Consider the following 22,942-nt stretch of genomic DNA (forward strand, 5'->3'; position numbering starts at 1 on the left):
TTCTAGCATCCCAAACTCTAACTGAAAGTATAGATAAAATTTAAAGTGCATTGTGCAATAAATCTTTGTAAACTTGATTAGGAATATTACCACTATCCAGAATATTGTTTCACAGAGAAATAAATTCTGAAATATAATGTTTATAAGGAATTTTTTGGAACACAACCTCTTAATAGGAAACTGCTGAAAGACAGCAAAGTCAGAAGCAAAATGTATATACTCATCATGATTATTTTCTAAATTATGTATTTCATTAACTATTTCCATAGAAAAATATTGTACTGAAAAGCAATAGAAAAGAATATGGTTTATTTAGCATAAAAGAAAAATATCTATTTTTCCTCTTTGAAACAGTGTGTTTATCTCAGCTTATAATGGCATTATCTTTTCACATGATAAGATGTTATTTTTAATGAAGAAAACAGTGAAGCAATTATAATTGCAAATTGTAAATAAAACATTTATTCTAATCATCATTTAAACGTAAATAAGGATACAATTGCAAGATACAATTAAATATAAGAGCAGTGCATTTTGAAATACAAATGACATACATACCCTTGAGTAAAATTTGCATATTTTAAGATAGCATTTTAACCATTTACAATTGATATAATTTATATTTATAATTAAATAGGCTCTTTAGAGTATCAACACTAGTAAAAATGGCATAATCAAAGAGCCCTTCAGGTTGTTCATTAACATAATCAACCTGTGGAAATTTGAATTTGGAATAAAATTCTCACCTAAGTTAATCTAACACATAAAGCAAGCCATGCACCTGTTCACAACATATTGCTGGAAAACATTATATGTAATGAATGTGTAAGCAAAGTAGAAAGGAATATATGATTAAGAATAAGCAATTCTGTACAAAGGATATATAATGATGGTAGCATATCAAAACTGATTTTCATCTAAGCATAGCAGGGAATTGGAAAGCCTTACTTTCCAATAACAGAAACAAGTCATACCACATTTATATGTTCCTTGGCGTGAGGCATCCGTGTTTCCTATACCAAATGTTAGTGATGTGGCATATAAAGGAAGATAACATAGTATGATGACTTTCTAGCAGTGCTAAACTATTTCATCTTTGAGTAATAAAGAAAACACTCAGTGATTTCCTCCTCAGTCTCTCTCTGTCCATCTCTTTTTATCATAGTAGGAAACATTCCATTTCTTAGCAAACAAGTTAGGATTTCTCTGTATACACTCAGGCATTTGCTTAGAGTCATAACCTTGTACTTTTGAAGCTGAAAAGAAAGAGCATTTCATCAGCATTTATTTATTTATTTTTTGTTTGTTTGTTAGCTTAGTTTTGAAATGGAATAATCAGGTAGAATAAGGCACAGGCCTCTGCTTTCATGGAGCTTAGAATTTAATAGGGGGAAAGATATCCAAGCAGGCAATTGCAATGCAGTATCATAAGTATCACAACATAGGGAAGAACTGTGTGACAGGGGAGAATATCTGAGGCATCTAACCCAAGCTTGGGATTGGGAGTCACGGGTCAAGTTCAACTGCCCAGAGTTTGAAAAGCAAAACCAAACAAAATATAAGAATTAAAGCACTCAAAACGTTAAAAGCAAGAAATCATTATCTAGTTTACCTATCCATTTACTTATTTATCTATTTTTCTAGTTTCAACCTGTGCTGCTGTTGAGTTCCGCTGTACAGATGGGATGTGCATCCCGAGATCAGCACGATGCAACCAGAACATAGACTGCGCAGATGCTTCAGATGAAAAGAACTGCAGTAAGATATTCCATTACCTTTTGTTTGTGCATGCCTGTGCACCTTTGACATTTCACTGAACAGTGTCCAACTCCTCACTGAACCTTGTCCAGAATTGATATGCAATTAACCCCTGTGGTGTAGGATAATTGCATATTTACTTCTTCAAATGAGGTTAGCATTTCTTGTTTCTGTGACCTACATAAAAGGCTCATAATCTTTGCAGATGAGGTGTTTCTCATTTTTCTGTTTACCTCCTTATAGATAATACAGACTGTACATATTTCTATAAACTTGGAGTGAAAACCACAGGGTTCATAAGATGCAATTCTACCTCACTGTGTGTTCTGCCAGCCTGGATATGCGATGGGTCTAATGACTGTGGAGACTACTCAGATGAATTAAAATGCCCAGGTAATTCTAGAAAGAACAACAGTCTTTGCCTTGAAGATATATGTTGTATAGCACAAACTTACTAAATTTCATTCTTGATATTCAGTGGTTAAGATGAAAACAAATGTTGTAGACTAAATTAAAAATGATCATCCAGTTCTAAACATACCACTTTATACTTTTATGGAATGATACTCAAGAAATCTGTTCTATATTTGGATCAGTTTCCTTTTTCAAGTTCATTTCTTTGTTAATCCTTTTAACATTGGTGATAACATTTTAAAACGTGTAATTTATAAAGCTTTCATAGAAGCAGTATATACTGAGAGAAACTATCAATAGACTAAAAGAGGGAGACTGTTTCTCACTACCCACTTTACTTGTATTATGCTTGTATTGTCATACTAGGCTATTGGTGCAGCAATATAATCTTTCAGCATAGTAATATGGGTAACAGTTATCATTACTGCATAAAGGTCCGGCTGGTATACTGGTATCTATTAGCCATCTTTACCTATACAAGCAGTGTCATATGCAGTCTTAGGAAATTGCCTTCCATGAGAAGCTTATGAACTTGTTTCTTTCCAACTATTTGAGGAAACAAATTTTAAAAATGTATAATAGTATCAGAAAGACAGATGGTAAATTACTAACTGAAAGTAGATATGCTTGTAGGATTCTACTACATGTCTTCTCATCCTGCTATTTCCTTCTCCTACCCCTGCTGCTACACTCACTTTTCCCACATTTTGTTGATGTGTAATATTTTTTGAAATATTTTAAGATATGATATTCATAGGTATTCCACACACATATTTGTTTGTTATCCACAAGTGCACACACACAGTCTACTATAAAGAATTGATATTCTTAATAGTACATAATCTATCAATTAATTGGGCAATGACAGATCCCTTTCTCCTCCCATGGTCATCAGTGTGTAACACTCTGTGATGTTCCTTCTGGGTTTGAAGACTTGCTATGTCCTAGGAGGAACTAGAGAACTTCACGGGAGGCACTGAACTGCAGCTCACTGCAAATCCTCTACAATTTTAAATAAAATTTTATTCTTCATTATGTATGTGTGTGTGTGTTAGTTGCTAAGTCGTGCCCGACTGTTTGCAACCCCATAGACTGTAGCCACCAGGCTCCTCTGTTCATGGGATTCTCCAGGCAAGAATACTGCAGTGGATAGCCTTCCCTTCTCCAGGGGATCTTGCCAACCCAGGGATCAAACTTGGGTCTCCCACATTGCAGGCAGATTCTTTATCTAATCTGAGCCATCAGGGGACTCTCTCAAAAGTGATTTTTCATCTTTAATTAGATCTACAAAGTTGGTGTTAAAAAAATAAAATGGAGGTAATTTTTGTATCTTAAAATAGTCATGCATTACTGTACTGATATTAACAAGTATACTCTAATAGTGAGTCAGTCACTCTAAAATTATGTAAACCTGAAGGTGCAAGGAGACCAATGATATCCAGTAAAGAGAAAAATCTAGTATTTTGTATGTGCTTTTGGAGGTCACAATAATACAGTACCCCATAGTCTGAAAAATATATAATATACAGAATAATTTTATATACAAATACTTTTTAGTCTCATGATAATTTTTAAGGTAGAACAATTTCAGAGATTCTATTGCAACTTGCTTTTCTTCCTTAAAATAGAAAGTGAAAGTGTTAGTCTCTTGGTCTTGTCTAACTCTTTGCAATCCCATGGACTGTAGCCCACCAGACTCCTCTGTCCACGGAATTCTCCAGGCAAGAATACTAGAATGGGTTGCCATTCCCTTTTCCAGGGTAACTTTTCAACCCAGGGATTGAACCCAGGTCTCCTGCATTGCAAGTAGATTCTTTGGTATTTGAACCATCAGGGAAGCCCCAAAAGGTGATATGGTCAATCCTGGGAAGTTGGTAGGGAGCAGGGGCACAAGAAGAGGAAAGACTTCCCTGACCAGAATCAAATCAGGGCCCTGATGGTGAGAGCACCAAATCCTAACCACTAGACCACCAGGGAGAAGCTAAAATAGAGTACGCTTATATAAATCTTGTCAAAGCATATGTACTCTTCAACTGTTGAACATAAAGTTTATACTTGCTCAGCAAAAACCTACTAATAATTTTGTAATTATTTTTTTCTGAGTATGGAATTAAAATATTTTCCACATAAAATGATACTTTGGCCTTAGGTTTACTTATTTTATAGTCATCTCAATTGTTTTATTTTACTTTTGTTAACTCTACATTATTTGTATTTAAACACTTGCTCCATTAATATCCTTCTTCTGATCCAGGATCCAATTCTAGATGAGATTTGTTATCATGTCTCCCTGATTTCCTCTGTTCCATATTCTTAATTTCTCCTTGGTTTTCATGATCTGGACATTCTTAATGACATTGAAACATGTAAAATATCATGTAATAAACGAGTTGCCAGTCCAGGTTCGATGCACGATACTGGATGCTTGGGGCTAGTGCACTGGGACGATCCAGAGGGATGGTATGGGGAGGGAGGAGGGAGGAGGGTTCAGGATGGGGAACACATGTATACCTGTGGCGGATTCATTTTGATATTTGGCAAAACTAATACAATTATGTAAAGTTTAAAAATAAAATAAAATTAAAAATTAATTAAAAAAATAAAATAAAATGTTTTATCTGAAAATAAATAAATAAATATTCTCCTGATATGAAAATGTCAATATAAAATTTATTGTCAACTAAAAGTTGTTCCTATTAAACACTTAAGAAAGCAAAAAAAAAAAAGAACATCTCAGCTCTTTTTTATTTAAGTTTTCTTGTTATTTATCTCTTCCAGTTCAAGGAATATTACTGTTTTGATATCTATCTGCATTGCAGAAGTCTAAGATTTATTTATTTGACATTTAATTTATTTACTTGTCTGTAATTTATTTGACACTGCATTCTATATTTTATCACAGTTCAAAACAAACACAAATGTGAAGAAAATTATTTTGGTTGTCCTAGTGGAAGATGCATTTTGAATACCTGGGTATGTGATGGTCAGAAAGATTGTGAGGATGGACTTGATGAATTCCACTGTGGTGAGACATTATATCTTCCTTTACTTTTATAAACCATATTATCATTTATATACTGATGTTACCTTACATAGGAATTTTACACAAAATATTGCTAAACAGTTTTAACATCAATTTTTATTTTTATGAAATAACACAAATGGTAAAAATTAAAACAGAACAGAAAAAATTTATAATGGAGAATAATAATCTCCCATCAAACCTTTTCTTTTAACCTTTCTGTTTTTGCTAGTGGATACCTCCATCAATCTAAATGATATATTTATACCTTAATTTCCTGACTTATTTGCTTTAGATGCTAATATATTTACCTTCTGCTGTGAAAAATAAGGATTTAATTCACACAACCCATTATATTCTTCCTACCTGTTATTGACTATTATTATCCTAAATGTTTCCATTCATTACATGTATAGGTTTAAATAGTATACTAAAACTTGCATTTCTTCAAAAAATCTCTCCCCATCCACCTCCTAATTTCTGTTTGTGTACATTTCATTTCACTTGGCAAGGTAAGAAAATATTTAATTTTTTTTTGTTAATTTATGAGATTTATGATATCCAGGCCAATTTTTTTAAAAGCATATAATTCTCTATTTTCATTAGCTCAAATAACATACACCAGGGTGAACAGACAAGGATTAAAAATGGTTGTCTAAGAAAAGTCAAATTCCCATAAAAGTAAATATCATCACAAAATGTGAAAGTGCATTTTGTTTGATTATATTAGAGCCAGATTGTGAACAAGATTAACGGAGAACTTTAAATAGTTTATATAGATTCATGATTTCTGGAACAGAAGCCATTATACATTTGTATCTTCTTTAATATTTTTTCTGGTTTCGGCTTTTCTGAATGTCTCTCTTTTCACAGCTCATGTATGTAAATATTTTAAATAAAAATGCAAAGTTTTAAATAAGTTTATAAGATAAACATCAAATTTTATTTTATAGTCATTTATATTTTAATGTACTAATTCAGTAGAATTTTATTCTTGGGTGTTTGCTGGTGATAAATGAACTGAGGATAAAGGAAGGAGAGCAGTCACAAACTTTGTAAATAAATTAAGTATATTATCATAAATGTATAATTTGCTAATAAAATACCAGCCACCATGCCAATGAATCTGTATGTTATTAGTCAGACTTAAGTGTTCCCAAGGGAGAGAAACAAAAACATCAAAGTTTTAAGTATGTATAGTATGTTAAGTATGTACAGATAGAAAACTGACAGCTTATCATAGAGCTAAAACCCCCTGAGTCATATCACTTTTAAAAACAAATGTGTATGGTGGTGAGTTCACCATATTTGTGACATTGCCTAGGATGTAATTTTTTTTTTCTCCAACTGTTCAATAACAGACTAAAAGTTAGAAGAATACCACACCTGGACTCTTTTTCTTTTTTTTTTTGTACCCTACATGTTAGAAAACAACAGGAATACATTTAGGAAGAGTGACTAGCATATTGACTAACTTGGAGTCATACCCTATGAGATTATGTTGAAGAAACAATGTTGTATGACCTGAATAACTCAGAGGGAATATGCAAGCCATTGTCAAAATTTTATTGTACTGTCATGGAGAAGGCAATAGCACCCCACTCCAGTACTCTTGCCTGGAAAATCCCATGGACAGAGGAGCCTGGAAGGCTGCAGTCCACAGGGTCGCTAAGAGTCAGACAGGACTGAGCGACTTCACTTTCACTTTTCACTTTCATGCATCGGAGAAGGAAATGGCAACCCACTCCAGTGTTCTTGCCTGGAGAATCCCAGGGATGGGGGAGCCTGGTGGGCTGCCATCTATGGGGTCGCACAGAGTCGGACACAACTGAAGCGATTTAGCAGCAGCAGCATAGAAAAGAGGAAAGCGGCTTCTTTTATTTGGGATGACTGATTTTAGTGAAGTCTAAAGAAGACTTTCCTCACTATCAGATCTTTCCTAAGATCGTCTCTAAAGATTCATTTTTTCTTTTGCACCTGAAACAAACCTTCTTGTGTATTTTTTAGATGCCTCTTGTTCTTGGAACCAATTTGCATGTTCCACAGAAAAATGTATATCTAAACACTGGATTTGTGATGGAGAGGATGATTGTGAAGATGGATTAGATGAAAGTGATAGCATTTGTGGTGAGTTGTCTCCTTTGTGTTCTTATCCAATTCTTAGGAGTATAATACATATGCTCTGTCATTTTAGAATATGCAGAGAACTTTCTTTTCTACTCTGTTAAACTTAATATGAAGTTTATATGTATATACATTTCAATGTAACTGTTTTCATTATTTTTATAACAACTTATTAATCTATATTTCATATATATAATATATATATATACACAATTACTATTATGGTTTTAGGATTTTTTCCTGAATATCGACACATGATTGTATTTCTAGTCTTCAGTGACTTCTTCCAAATAAATCACTATGATTGGGATTACTCGGATAAAATAACTGAAAACTTTTTCATTGTTTTTGATAAGTATTGCTAAGTTCCCCTCCAAGTTTATTATACTTGCTTATATTGTCATAAGCCACACAGGCTGTATGTATGTGTATTATAGTAATCACTATTGCTGAATTGTTTTAAATGGAAAGTAAGGAAACAGGCTATTGTATGTGATTTTAAAATGTACTTTAAAATTCAGCTATATATGATCAAAGTTATACCGTCAAATGTCTATGTTTACTATCCATCAACTATATTTTCTACAAAGTCGTGTGATTTCTTTTGATTAATCACAGATATTTAACAAATAATTTAAAATAAATGAATAAATGAATTTCTTAAGAAGTAGAAAAAGGAAGCAACCTAACCTTTATAAATTTATTATAATTGACCAGGCCTTCTACTAAATTATTCATATGTCTGTTTTTCTATCTTTCTGATCTGTTTCCACATGTGTGTTTGTACCTATAGCTTTATATTCTTTGCCTATTATATCCTATTTCATAACTATTACCACCCTCATTTTACAGTGATAAGGACCTGAGTCAGAATAAGGCTTAATTATGAAGTAAAGTGCACTTAACACGTTTTTAAAATTTTCGGGATTTGTGGCCTCTATTTAGGTCACCATCATGGAAACATGAATATAAGATTAATAATGTTCACACTAAAATCAAGTTCTTTATATGTAACATAAAATTGGAGATATCCTTGGAAAGTAGACAATTTATTTTCCTATATTAACCCACCTAAAATCTACTTTTTATTTACAAAACTAAAACAATTTAGTTATGGAACAGATAAAGATAAATGTAGAAAGATTACTATCAAAGACCTCTAAAAGCAAAAAGAAATCAGTAATCTGATGACTGACCAATCTATTTTATGTACTTTGTTTCTCTTTGCTATTAAATATTTCTATTAAAACATTAATTGAAGTATAGTTGATTTAAAACATTGTGTTAGTTTCAGGTTTACAGCAAAGTGAATCGGTTATACATATGCTTATATCCACTCTTTTTTTTTTTTTTTTTTTAGATTCTTTCCCACATAGGACATTGCAGAGTATTGAGTAGAGTTCTTTGTTTAATTTTAACTACCAACTTCCAACAGGTTAAGCGTATTTTCAGTCTCTAAAATTATCTCGCTTTTGACCCTTTGTATAATTCTACATTAAATGGCTCCCTTGATATTGCTATGCTTTCTAAGTGGACACAGCATACTAGAACTGGTAAAGATTCTAAAGTGACACAGAGTTGAATTCTCCTGCATCTGCATTTTCCAGCAGTGTAATCATGGACTGGTCCATTTTATTCCTTATTCCTCCAATTTCTTTCTTATTAAATGGTTACAAGACATTTACCTTATACAATTATCATGATCATCTGACATGGCCAATGGTTAATATCTAATGAATTTATTCCCATTCTCTTTTGTTCTTAATTTATTCCCATTCTCTTTCATTTCTGCTCCCTCCCTTATTTTTCAGAATAGTGTTGTTGTGTCAGTGTTTATCAATGTCCTGATAAGTTTTTTTTTTTTTTTTTAAAGGATTTAATGATAATGGACATGTTTACCTGTCATCAAAACACCCAGGCTATTAAATATATACACAGGCTACATTTTATATACTACCAAGCTGTTGTTGCATAAAAATTACTGCTTTAAACCAAGCATTAGTCAATGAATAAACTTAATATTTTAGAATTGGAAAGGAACTTTATAAATAACTTATCTGAGTGGTTTTCAACCTTTAGTGTACAAAAACACCTATTCAGAGGTTGTTAAAATAAATAGATTCTTAATCCTCACTTCAAAATATTCTAATGTAGACATATTCTTTCTTCATAAGCATATAGTGGTTCTGACTTGGGATTTGAGGATTCAGTTTGAAAATCATAGTCTAGTTAACCTCTGTCATATAATAGATGAAGAAAGAAAAACTCACCGAGGTTGATAAATTTGCCAAGGTCACTCAGTGAATCAGTGATTGCAGAACTAGAACCAGAATTCATATTTCTAAAATATGTACAAAATTGGATAGTTTCTAAAATACTTACTAAAACAGATATAAAAACAATCAAATATTATATCTGAGTAAGTACATAGGGGCTTCCCTGGTGGCACTAGCTGTAAAGAATCTGTCTGCCAGTACAGGAGACATCAGAGATGCAAGTATAATTCCTGGGTCAGGAAGATCCCCTGGAGAAGGAAATGGCAACCCACTCCAGTATTCTAGCCTGGAGAATCCCATGATCAGAGGAACCTGATGGGCTATAGTCCATGGGGTCACAAAAGGGTCAAACACGACTGAAGCATCTTAGCATAGCACAGCACAGGTACACAAAGTGGATGTGGTAGAATTCCTTCTACTGTCTTCCTTCCCCCTTGGGATTCATTTCCCTGTGAATGGCAATGTGTCTCCAGATGAAAATGTAACTATGGAAGGAAGCCATGAGTTTTTTCTTTGGCTCATTTTCTTTCTAATTGACCATGATATTTTGGAATGCTCTTAACACAGAATCTGTTGAACCACTTTCAAGGGAGCCAGAAAATTAGCTGCAAATAGCTTTGTGCCATTTTATAGTTTTAGATATCTTAGTAATTACCTAGTCATACCCCTCAATTTAGAGTGAAACTCAGACACTAGTCTTCAAGGTCATACAGAATTAAAGTTCTCAACACTTAAATCAATGCTATATTTATTATACGTACATTGAAAATAAATTGAAGTGATAATAAGAAAGCAGAAAAGGAGTTTTAAATGCATCAAAACTTCCTTAGCAGAAAGAATGAATTTTTTTTTACATCTCTAGCCAAATAATAAAAATATTATGGAAATTAAAGCACTAATTGAGAATCTAATACTGAAAGTGACACTGTATTTATGACTAGCTTAAAAAATAGATAAAAAGGAGGAATGATGTGAAAATAACTTTGTAAGGAAAGAATTTTATTATAGAAAGCACTAAAGATATAATAGGTAGCAGGTAAATTCATTTTTAAATTAAAGCTACATTTGTTTAATAGATTTTCTTTATAATTTCTTCCAGTAATAGATATCATACTAAATCTCACTCTGTTAGCACTGATCCTCAATCAGATAAGCAAATCTGAATTACCTGGGGGACTTTTCAACATTCACTTGCCATCCTGTCTTCCTAATTTAAATGTATATCAGGAATGGGCATGTTTATGTTGCAAAGATCAGCAGGGGGTTTCAATTTGTCACCCTGCTGTCTTCCCATATTGAAAACATTGCATTGAAAGCAGTTTCTTCTCATAACAACTCTATGACTGAGAAATAAGATGGTAATTGATAATCCAAATGAAGTAGCTTTAAATGTTTAGAAACAACTGTCTTTCACCAATCTAGGCAGTCATATTTTCTTCCTGGAGATACTAGTAGTTTTTAAAATAATTCTTACAACTTATTTTTTTGAACCTTTTCGATTTGGTCACATGAAAGTGAAATTAAAGAGAAGTTAGATTTGGGAGACATGTTACTGATTCACTTAATATATATTTTATATACATAACAAATAAACCATTCAATATGTACAACTGTACTTGGGGTTAGGTAAATATCAAGAGAATGAATCATTTCCTAATTTCATTTGATTATTCTATACCCATAGAAGGAAAAGCAAAGAGCCAACCCCTGAGGCCCTTTGAACGTAGAGTAAACAGCATTTTTTTGTGTGGAAACTGATAAAAAAAAAAATACATTTGAAAACATCATGCAATTAAAAGGATGTTGAATCAACAGAGTGAAGAAAAGATAGATTCTGTTTATTAAGTGTGTAAAACAAAGGGTACATGCGGACATTCATCCTTTTCAATGACACAGGTGGGGAGTAACAATAATTACCTTACTGGTTAAGAGACGGTGCTTAGGAACCAAAAAGGTTTTGGCCTCCCAGCTCACCACAGGACCCTTTATGCAACTTGAGACTTCCTGCAAGCTGTCAGCTTCTCAGAGCCTCCATTTCCTTTTACATGAAGTGAAACTAATAATAGTTCTACCATTGTAGGTGATTGTGAGGACTAAATAAGTTAATATGCTAAGTGCTTAGCATATATTAAGTGATAAAAATGCTATTATTATTATTATCCTTATCGGTTCAGTCCTTCTGAAACTTTATCTCAATTTATTGAAAATTCTATGACACTTTTAGGCTTTTTACATTTTACATGGAGAAAATACTATTATTATTTTCTGCCATATAGCTTTTATTTTATTTTATTTTTCTACCATATACCTTTAAGAAATAAAATTCTTGCTATTGGGAAGGAATGGTCTTCTCAGGTAACATAGGGGTAAAGAATCCACCTACCAATGCAGAAGACCCAGGAGAAGCAGGTTTGATTCCTGGGTCAGGAAGATTCCCTGAAAGAGGAAATGGCATCCCATTCCAGTATTCTTGCTGGGAGAATTCCATGGACAGAGGAACCTGGTGAGCTACAGTCCATGGTGTAGCAATGGGTTGGACACAACTTAGCAACTAAACCACCACTGCCATTGAGAAGGAATGCATTCTGAGTGGAAACTATCCATAGGGGAAGGATAATACGTGGTGATTCCCAAAACTACAGTTTCTTCCTTGTCAGTGACATTCTTCTTCTTCTCTTCTCATCTTTTGGAAATATAAATGATATATTTTTTTTCAGTGGACCTGCTGTGATCCTAATGGCATTTTTTTGGTGGTTTTCAGGTACCATCACCTGTGCAGCTGACATGTTCAGCTGCCAGGGCTCCCGTGCCTGTGTGCCCCGACACTGGCTGTGTGATGGTGAAAGGGACTGTCCAAATGGAAGTGATGAACTCTCCACAGCAGGCTGTGGTATGAACATGCACGGGGCTGTCTATGAAAGAATGCTGTTGCAGCATCCTCAGATACTTACTTCTGTAGTACTCACCATATCACCCTTTCTCTCACTTTCCCAACCCCTGGACTCATAGGTAGTATCGGATTTAATCAGGTGGGATGTTGTCAATCATAGTAGTTCAGCAACCCCTCACACCACTGTTCAGAGTGTTTCCAACATGCACAGTGGGATTACACATTTTAAAATCATTTTGATGAGTGAAAATTTTTCACTTCATTTCTGCGATACTGTAACCACCCTATGTATATTTGTGTGGTGGGGTTGTTACTTTCTTTTTAGTATCTTCCGCGACCCTGTACTCCCCTTGAAGGCTTTTAGATTGCCCATTACAGATACTCTGTAAATGGCTGCTGTGATCCTAAATAACTACTGACCAGAAGGTCAGTAAACACCTATTAGTCCTACAGATAGGATATTAACCCTTAGGTCAGGTAAAAATAGTATGGATATAGCTGAATGAAGCTAGGGGATCAGAGGAACAGCTTTGGAGGCCAGACAATTTACTAAGTTTCTGACTCTAGGTCACTTCAAGAAATTTTCAGGGAATTACTCAGTAGTAAAAATTTAGATAAATTCCTTTGCGTGATCAAGAGAATGAAGGGCCTGGATGTTTGAATGCAGATCCCAAGGTCACCACATAGGGGATATGTTGAGCAGAGCAACGTATTAGCATAGCAACGAAGAGTGCTATGGACTCTGCTTATTAAAATGAAGTCTGCTGGTCATCTCTCAGATGACCTACCTTCAGGTCTTTAAAACTGTATTTGAAGCTATAATGTAATAATATGTATATATGGGTGCATGCATATGGGGTATAGTTAAAGCTGAAAAGGAAAAGGAAGACTTTGAGGCAGGCTTAAATGTGCACAGAACTCATACTATTGTAGAATAAATCACTTTGATCTTCAAATTGATATGTGTCTGTAAAGGTCAATGGGGCCACTGAGGGCTACATAATAAAGGATTAGGCATCAATTCAAGGATCCATATAGTCCTTGTATACTGTTGCTATTTTAGCAAGTTAATACTCTGGGAGGCATATTAACACTTTTGGGCCACATGGGTGTTATTAACTAAATTATGTTAAAATATAACAAATTGTACTCAAGTGACCTGAAAGCATTAATGCCAAATAAGTCTCTGTTGCTTAGCATTTTAAAGAATAATTCATATATTAGAATTGGCATAATTCACTTGAGTTATATAAGCTGTCACACAGTTCAAAGTTACAATAGTGGTTAGTAAATGAGTTTTACTTTGATTATAATGAGCAGTTTTTAACTCTGCTTTTATGTGGCTTCTGTACCATTTTTGAAAATACATTTGTTGAAAATGTTATACTTGATTAAATTCAAATAATTCTTTTTATTTCACCTGCTAATATCTCTTTTCAGTCATTACTGAGTTTTGAAAGCAGAGAGGTTTTCCTTTTTTCATGTAGTCTGGGCCAGATTTGGGATCGGCAGTTGATAAGCATATAAAAGAATAATTATAATGCCTTAAGTGTCAGAATGACACATACAAAAGATACTAGATCATCACAAATAAATATTGTGTAAAAAAGCCTAGAAGTCTTGTAGAAGGATTTCAAAGAAAAGCAATAACATTATCTGAATTGTGAAGGACATAGAAAAGAAAGAGGAGTGTTGAAGGTAGAGGAAAGTGCCTGTTAAGACATGAAGGGGACAGATTGGAAGGCCTCCACATTTTTTCAAGTGCCCATTATATTTCAATTATTTTGGTAGATGTTTTTATTTACATTATTGAATTTCCATAGTATTTTAGTAAAGTGCCTTTGGAGATCTGCCAAAAATAATTGTGTAGATTGAGAATTGTAAGAGCATCTATTGAATATCTAAAATGAGCTGATCTGCTTCATATACCTTATCTAGTTCTTACAAGAAATTTATCAGATAAATTTTATTATCCTCATTAAGCAGATAAAGAAACTTATGCAGCAAGAAGGTAAATATTAATAGCTTTACTTAGGATAAAAATTTAAGGTGCTAAACACTTTTTTGCAAAGTCTTTTTTTTTCCAGTGTACCATAATTAAAAATAGATTGTTTTTTCACTTAAAACATAAAATATAATTGGCCTACATATTGTGTTAATTTTAGGTGTGCAACATATTGATTTAATGTATTTATATCTTATTGCAAAATGGTTACCACAATGAACTTAGTTAACATCCATCATATATCAGAGTCTTAACATTTGAAATACTGCAAACCTTGAGTCAGATCCTAGCATTTACCCTTTACATGTAAGAAAGGTAACTAAAAATAGTTAAATGATCAAACCTCTATGATGCTATGCGTATACTGTTAAAGCTCATTTTCTCTCTACAAGCCAGTATCTTTTGGACTTCTACTCAAGTTTTATTGCACATTTTAAGTAATCATTTTCCTCACTGGTTAGGGCCCTTGATAGAGAATACTTTTTTGGATCAGTATTCCAAAAGGATCAATGTTCCATTTCATGGATCAATATTCCTTATTTGGTGTGGTGCTTATGGTTGGGCTCATCTCGCTATAGATCTTAACCTATTTTAACATCTACTCTAGAAGTCACCCCAAAGTTTTATTTTCCTCTTAAAAAGTAACTTCCTTAGCCTCTTTAATTTTCTTTTCACTTCCATCATGAGCATTAGCACTTGGTGGTCTTTTCATGTCCATTTTTCACAAAGAAGCAAGGTTTTTATCACCTTGCTAACATTACTGCAGCCATGAGGAGAGGAAAAAAAAAATATCCAACAACATTGTTAGAGTTGAGTGATTTTTCTTTATCACATATGAACCTTTAAATTCATCCTTCAGCAAACTCACAAATTGCTAAATGTTCTGAAATTTCAAGGTCAATCTAGAATTGTTGAGCATTTTAACACTGAAATTTAGAATTATATATATTTATATTCATACATTAGAATACTACTTATATCAAAATATGCATGTTAATATATTTTATTAATTTATCTGATACACTGAATGTTTAGCTAACATTCCTTTTTAAAAAGACCAGGAATTACTGAGTGTACTGAGTATGACAACATACATTCCCCAAACTCTTAATGTAGGAAAAGATGAAGTAAGTGCTCATTTAAATTATTTTTCTCTGATGTCTTCCTTAGCTCCCAATAATACATGTGATGAAAATGCTTTCATGTGCCATAATAAAGTGTGCATTCCCAAGCAATTTGTTTGTGACCACGATGATGACTGTGGAGATGGTTCTGATGAGTCATTGCAGTGTGGTAAGTATATATGAACTCTTCATGGACAAGATTCTCAGGCTGAATACCAGTCTTTAACAAAAACAAATAAATGCATTTCTTAATGTCACTAAGGACATGCAAATTTGGTAATATAGACCTACTGCATATAGCCTCTTTAAACTCTACCAAAATTACACATGTATTTGAAAATTTTGCCTATGGTTGTAGTGTTCTTACAAGAACCATACTGGAAAATGTTTATAAAAACATCTTTCAATTTCAGAACTTTGTGAAGTATCTTGTACTTTAAAAACAATATATGGCTGGCTAGTTCAGTCTTATAGCCAAATAAAATATTTTAGTGAGAAAAAAAGAATACAATTCACATAGCTACCAGAAAATATACATATTTAACATTTTCCTTTTATCTGTTTGCATATGTTTATATTTGTTAAAAATTAATATTGTTATTTTGAAATTTATCTTGTCACATATATTTATCTAATTATCATGTGTTTATAATGTGTATATGAACACATATATAACTTCTGTGATAAAATTAGTATATTAAAAATTTCCAGGTGAAATTGAAATGTTATGTAAACCTAGTACTTTTGTAAAATATTTAAATGTATGCATGAATAAATACAAAATGAAAATCCATGGAATAAATCCACATATACCTATGAAAGGCAATAATTTAGTTTCCTTCCTATGTCCTGCTTATCCAATAGCTATAACCTTGGCTTTTGATATAAACTTCCTTGAGATCAGTGGATATCAGTTTTTATATCAATTCACCATTAAGTCATGGATTCAATGTGATATTTTAAAAGCTAACTCGTAACTCAAGATGTAAATCTGATGCTAGAGTTATATCTGATTGAATATATTTCTCAGCTAGACATTATGCTTGGTTCATATGGAAATGAATGAGACAGAAATCTCACTAGAAAAAAAAAATTATAGATGAACAGGAAAATCAAGAGTACAATATAGAACAATAACATTCATAGTCATATGGGAATAATAACAATCACAATACATAAAGTCAGAGATGAAAAAATAATTTTGGGGGCAGTAAAGAACAGAGACAGGGAGTGTTAGTCAGTGAAAATCATATTTAGATGCTACAGAACATGACATAGTGGTTAAAAATATGGACCCTAGAGCCAAATGGCCTGGGTCCAATCCTGATTCTGCCAGTTACTAACTGTGTGACCTTGGAAAAATGACTTTTATCTCCCTGCACTTCAATTTCTTTATCTGCAGAAATATATATAGTAACATTATTTAGTTCTTAGGACCATTAAGAGAATTAAATCATTAATATTTGTAAAGTACATAAAACCGTTCCAAACACAGTAAATCCTATATATGTTTACAAAAACTATAAATTGACATGGTTGTGGAATAGCAATTAGTCTTTGGTGAGGTCAGTTGGCGTTAGAAGTTTTAGATTCTAAAAAGTCTCAAATACAATGTTAAAGAATTTGTATTTAATTATTTTGCCTCACTTGGCAAGCACACATTTTAAAAACAGGGGAATGTCACAGTTAAATTTGAACTTTAGAACCATCCTTTTCAGCAGAGTGGATGAAACAGTGCTATGAGGGAGAGGTACCATAAAGAGTTATGATAATTAGCACTGTGATTTTGAACTAAGGCAGAAATGGTGGAATGGAAAATGGAGAATTGGGTCAGAATTCATTTACAGTTACAGATGGAGGGTAAAGTACAATTTCTATCTTGGATGACTAGGAGGATGGCATTGATATTAATGAGTTTGGGAATGAAGTTAGGAGGCAGTTTTGCTGATGCAGGAGAAGAAGGATGTATCAAATAATTAATTTTGGACATTTTGAATATGCAGTGTTACTCAGATAATCACATGAAGCTATACAGTGAGTACTTGAAATTTTACTTCTAGATTATGATCAGGACAAATAATATTAACCTAGTGACCATCAACATAAGGATGATATTCAAAAATACGACAAAGAATGAGAATACCCATCATTGTAGAAACGAAAAGGGGAAAACCCTAGACTGAAGGTTGAAATAAGGGCTTCTTCTCTAACAATTTAGGGTATAACAGGAGAAAACTTCATACAGAAAGAGGGGGGAAAGGAAATAGCAAAAGCAAAATTAGAAGTCTGAGAGAGTGTATTATGAATATTAAGTCAGAAAACTATTTCCAAGGTAGAACAGACAATACCTTTAAGCACTGCAGAAAGATGAAGCAGATAGGAGCCAGAGACACATAAATTTACCAACTATCACTTGAAATCTATTAGCTCTAAGAGGAATTTCAGAGTGTAGAAGTTGCAGAAATGAGACATTAATAATGAAAGTTGAACTGGAGATAAGTAAGTGAAAGTAAGATTGAGTAGGGACTGGATTGAGCAGGGAAGAAGGGTCATTGTTGTTGAGAGTTGTATAAATAGATTTTTATTATTATTGGACCGGAAGACACTTGAACATATGTATTGCATGAAGAAGAGGAGCAAGTGAAGGAGAAGGAGGAAAGAAATACTAGAGAATCAGAGGGTTTTTTAGAACTATCTAGTTTTGCCATGCAGTATAATAAACATTTTAAGTAAATAATTATTATTGAATCATTTTTTTTCTGTTGAAATTTTATTTTTAAGCCATAAAAATCTTATTTTCTCACTTCAGAAGTAAAATGTTTGCCCATGTTTACCAGAAAGTTTGCAAAAGAAATGACTTTTTTTTAATTGCTTACAAACTCAGGAAGAAATCAAATCTGAAGCTTCATAATATTTAAAATCAAATGAGTTTTACTTATAAACAGACATAGATATGAACATTAACAACTGATGGATTGATACTATGATTTGAGTAAAGCCTTTTAATGCCTCTAAGAATCAATATGTAGGATAATTACAATAGTTTTCTGCTTATTACTCTATGAATTGGCTTTTAATTTTCTCATTTTAACAATTTCTTTACACTTTCAGTGCTTCTTTCCAAACATAAACATGACATTATAGCTTCTGAAAATTATCATTATAATCCAGAGTCAGTTCATCCATATGTTCTAGTATTCTACCTAACCAAGTTTAGTCTTGAAAATAATTTTTAATAGCTTTGATTTTGTTTTCCATTCTAAGGAAAATCTTTAGGGTATAGACAATAAGTAAACAGAGATTATATACTCATTATAAATTTTGTTATGTGTGTGTATATATGTGTGTGTGTGTGTATATATATATATATATATATATACCCATGTTACATATGTATTTTGTTATGTGTGTGTGTGTGTATATATATATATATATATACACATTTTGTTAGCAATATGTATTTTTTTCCCTTAGGTCAAAACAAAATAGGAGTGCCTTGTTTCCAGCTTTTTTTCTGGTCTTTAATCCTATTTTTCCAACCACAAATATCTCTTGCAATTATTACAACTGCCCTGTAAAGAAAAAGGAAATATCTCCCATAAGATGCCTGGGTAACACATGGTTAATTTGGTTCAGTGCACATTATGAATGAAGTTTTAATAAATATCTGTTATGTGAAATAAAATGTTTCTTTGCCTGCAGGGTACCGACAATGCAATGCAGAAGAGTTTAGCTGTGCTGATGGGCGATGTCTCTTAAATACTCAGTGGCAGTGTGATGGAGATTTTGACTGTACAGACCATTCTGATGAGGCACCTATAAACCCAAAGTGTAAAAGTGCAGGTACAGAATGTGTACAATACTATGCTTATTCCAAAATTGATTTTTTAAGGCAATACTGTGACTCATTTTTAGGTTCATGAGGTATTCACTGAGAGAAAATGCAATTAATTATGTGATACTTCTACTGACACCATGCAATAGAAGCATCCTGGTAATCCACCTTGTTTTGGAGTTAGTTTTAGAAGTGTGAGTCTGTGCCACAGATATGCATCCATCATCCTGTTGCTTTAAAAAAGTCATTTTTCTTAATACATTATTTAATGTGAAGATAATTTCCATGTATGGACCTATTTGGTTACTTTCCATGTATGGACCTTTTAAATAGAACATTTAATCAAAAAGGTTGAGATTTACTGAGATAAAGTCAGTATTATTCAAACTTAGGCAAAATGAAATAAATTGCATATCATTTGAACAGAAAATAGATATGTAGCCAAACTTGGTCTATTTTTCACTTTACCATTCCAAAGATTGAATACCTAGTTATAAATTTTAGAATAAACCCAATTACTTTTTTTCTCACATAGTTTACATGTTAATAGGCATTCTTGTATCATGTATTATAATGAGTAATGTTTAAATCATCAGGTTTTGAATAGCTGCAAAACCTGAACTCCTTTCCATAGCTATATTTGAAACAATTATTATTCACCACAAGCATCTTTTTATGCCCAGATTTTAAAATGTCAATGTTATATTTCCAGGAAAAAAAAAGGAATTTAGGAATATCTACCTATTCCAGATTCTTAATTTTCAGTGACATGCAATTTCTCAGAGACCTATGACTTGAGGAAAATGTCAAGCTATCATTACACTTTTGAACTCATTCTTCACAATATAAATTAAGACAGAAATACTCCATTAATTTTGCTATTGATGCTTATTTTGATTGCTAATTTTCAATATAAAGCTATATTTGCAGTGTTTTGAACATGAAACTGTTTGCCCTTGATTTTCTTTGTATATACAATATTACACTGAATATAAAGCACTTTATATATACCTATATTTACTATAATTTTTGTCTAACAAGTTATCATATTTGTGAATGTTTTCAGCAATTGCAGTATAAAACAATGGCATGCCCTTTATGTTCCATTTGTTTTATTTTCTTTTTCCAGAACAGTCATGCAACAGTTCATTTTTTATGTGCAAAAATGGCAGGTGCATTCCCAGTGGAGCTCTTTGTGACAATAAGGATGACTGTGGTGATGGCTCAGATGAGAGGAATTGCCATATAAATGAGTGTTTGAGTAAGAAGGTCAGTGGATGTTCTCAAGATTGTCAGGACCTTCCTGTCAGTTATAAGGTAGGTACTCATCAAAAATAGAAAATCATGTGATAGGTTAGAATTTGAGATAATAAAAATTATTTAATTCAATATAGCTGTAAGACTGAAAGTCATTAGATTATTGTGAGTTAAAAGTATTTAAATGGAGAGTTTCTATACAAGTGAACCATAATAATAGTGTGGTATATAAATGGAATATAATCATGAAGACAAAAAATTCAAAGTGTTCAGCTTTCTAAATAAATGGTAATCATAAAGAAAAAAATGTAAGTAAAGAAAGGTCAGTGTTTGAGAAAGATACTGCTGTTAATAGCTGGGTAAATATGCATACTGCTCTCTGAAATTCCTATTTCTTCCCTCATTTTCCCTCTCATACATCTTTGAAGTAGAATGGGCTGATCATTTATATTTTATCACAACACAGGAGAATGCAATATTTTTTTCAAATAAACAGGAAGAAAAAAACAGAGTACATGAATTATTAGGACTGAGTGCAGGTACACTAAAAGATAAATCATGTCTAATATCCTAATTGCTTTTTGTTGGTACCACTTTCCTGAAGAAGGTGATTCACTGACAAATTGACTGACAGAAATAGCTTTAGAAAACATCTCTATTTTAGTATGTTGAAATGGAGGATGCATACAAACTAAATCTTTAAGTGGTATTTTAGGTTAAAATCAATTATGTAAATATGGGAAAACCTCAGTAAAAGCAATTCAGTTGGAAATTAGTGATTTTAACTGGACAATAGCTCTGTATGAATCAGCAAAAGAACATGGCTTCAGTGAAACACAGAGGCCACCTAATCTAGTTAGGAGTAGTACAGATATCAGTAGAATTTTGTTCTACTGAATTCTGTGATGATCAGGACATACCTGGGGTACTGTGCACATCTAGGGACATGACACTTTAAGAGGAATTTTGACAAATTTTACTGTATCCACATTTGTGCATCCAGTGGCATCAGGGGTCTGGAAAACACACCTTTGGAAGAAATTGCACCAAGAGCAAAATGGCTATTCAGCTGTATTTAAATATATGAAATTCTACCCTGCTGTATTCAAAACGGATATCCAACAAGAACCTATTATATAGCACCTAGAACTCTGCTCAATGTCACCTGCCAGCCTGGATGGGAGGAGAGGTTTGAGGGAGAAGGGATACATGTATATGTATGGCTGAGTCCCTTTGCCATTCACCTGAAAGTATCACAACATTGTTAATTGGCTATACTCTTACACAAAATAAAAATTTTAAAGTTTGAAAAGTAATTTTGAAAGAGTCAAATAAATAAAAATGGCATTAATAAATACATAAATATATGAAGTACTGGAATAGGGAGCATATCTTGTCTGAGTTGTTTCAAAGGTTGGAATTAGGAGTTGGGAAACAGAGTCTGTTCAATATAAGGAAGATGTTTTGAACATCAGAACTCTTTATATTGGAAGGAGTTGTCACCTTTCTTATGTCTAAGTGTTTCATCTGGGCCTAAGTGACTTTCTTTAAAAGATGCGAGGAAAAAAAACAGTATATTACAAAGATGCTTGGGCTTTTAACTGCCAGCCTTGACATTCTATGACAGTCAGTTCTATCTAATGGTAAATCCAGCCAAACAACCATTCTGTCATTTATAATATCTGAATTTCTGTTATTATGACTAACTTAATTAACTACTTTGGTCACTGTATATGGATATAACCTAAAAAGTATAATAATCATTTCCCCTGTGTTAAAATAGAGATGAAAAGTAAAATACTAAGAAAGTTATGTTTATTTTTAAAGTTTTTAGACCCAATACTGTATTAAGAAGAATTATTTCAACTTGTAAGACTTACACAACTGAAGCAACTAACCACCCATGCATGTAAGACTTAAAACACAAATGCACAGACTCATCACACTATACTATAGGTAGAAGGAAGCAAGACAGATGAGCCAGGACAGCTCCTAATGAGCTGAGTAGGTACCAGATAACTAATTTTGGTAGTACATATTTTGAAACCTGATGAAGCAGAAAAAATATTATTGGTGATTTATGTTTCAATGCAGAAATATTTCCCCCCAAATCAGGAAATGTGTTATAAAATTATAAGAGGCAATGGCTATAATTTTGTCATGTTATAAATAATAATCCATTTCTATCATATATTATGTATATCCATTCACTCATCTATTTAAATGCCTAAACTTAA

The 22,942-nt window shown here is 32.7% G+C and overlaps 1 protein-coding gene across 1 annotated transcript in view; it reads left to right on the plus strand.

Annotated features, from left to right (window-relative positions):
• The first annotated feature begins 1,358 nt into the window (after positions 1–1,358).
• Positions 1,359–22,942, plus strand: part of LRP1B (LDL receptor related protein 1B) — a 315,317-nt gene continuing 293,733 nt past the window's right edge. Inside the window, exons 1-8 of the mRNA XM_061438859.1 lie at positions 1,359–1,758; positions 2,002–2,151; positions 5,075–5,197; positions 7,202–7,321; positions 12,356–12,484; positions 15,660–15,782; positions 19,316–19,456; positions 20,578–20,765. Of these exons, the coding sequence (XP_061294843.1) occupies positions 1,686–1,758; positions 2,002–2,151; positions 5,075–5,197; positions 7,202–7,321; positions 12,356–12,484; positions 15,660–15,782; positions 19,316–19,456; positions 20,578–20,765 (1,047 nt within the window). The 5' untranslated portion in view covers positions 1,359–1,685. The remainder of the gene's footprint in view (positions 1,759–2,001; positions 2,152–5,074; positions 5,198–7,201; positions 7,322–12,355; positions 12,485–15,659; positions 15,783–19,315; positions 19,457–20,577; positions 20,766–22,942) is intronic.

The sequence above is a fragment of the Bos javanicus genome, chromosome 2 (genome assembly GCF_032452875.1).
Source record: "Bos javanicus breed banteng chromosome 2, ARS-OSU_banteng_1.0, whole genome shotgun sequence".
Taxonomy (NCBI): Eukaryota; Metazoa; Chordata; class Mammalia; order Artiodactyla; family Bovidae; genus Bos; species Bos javanicus.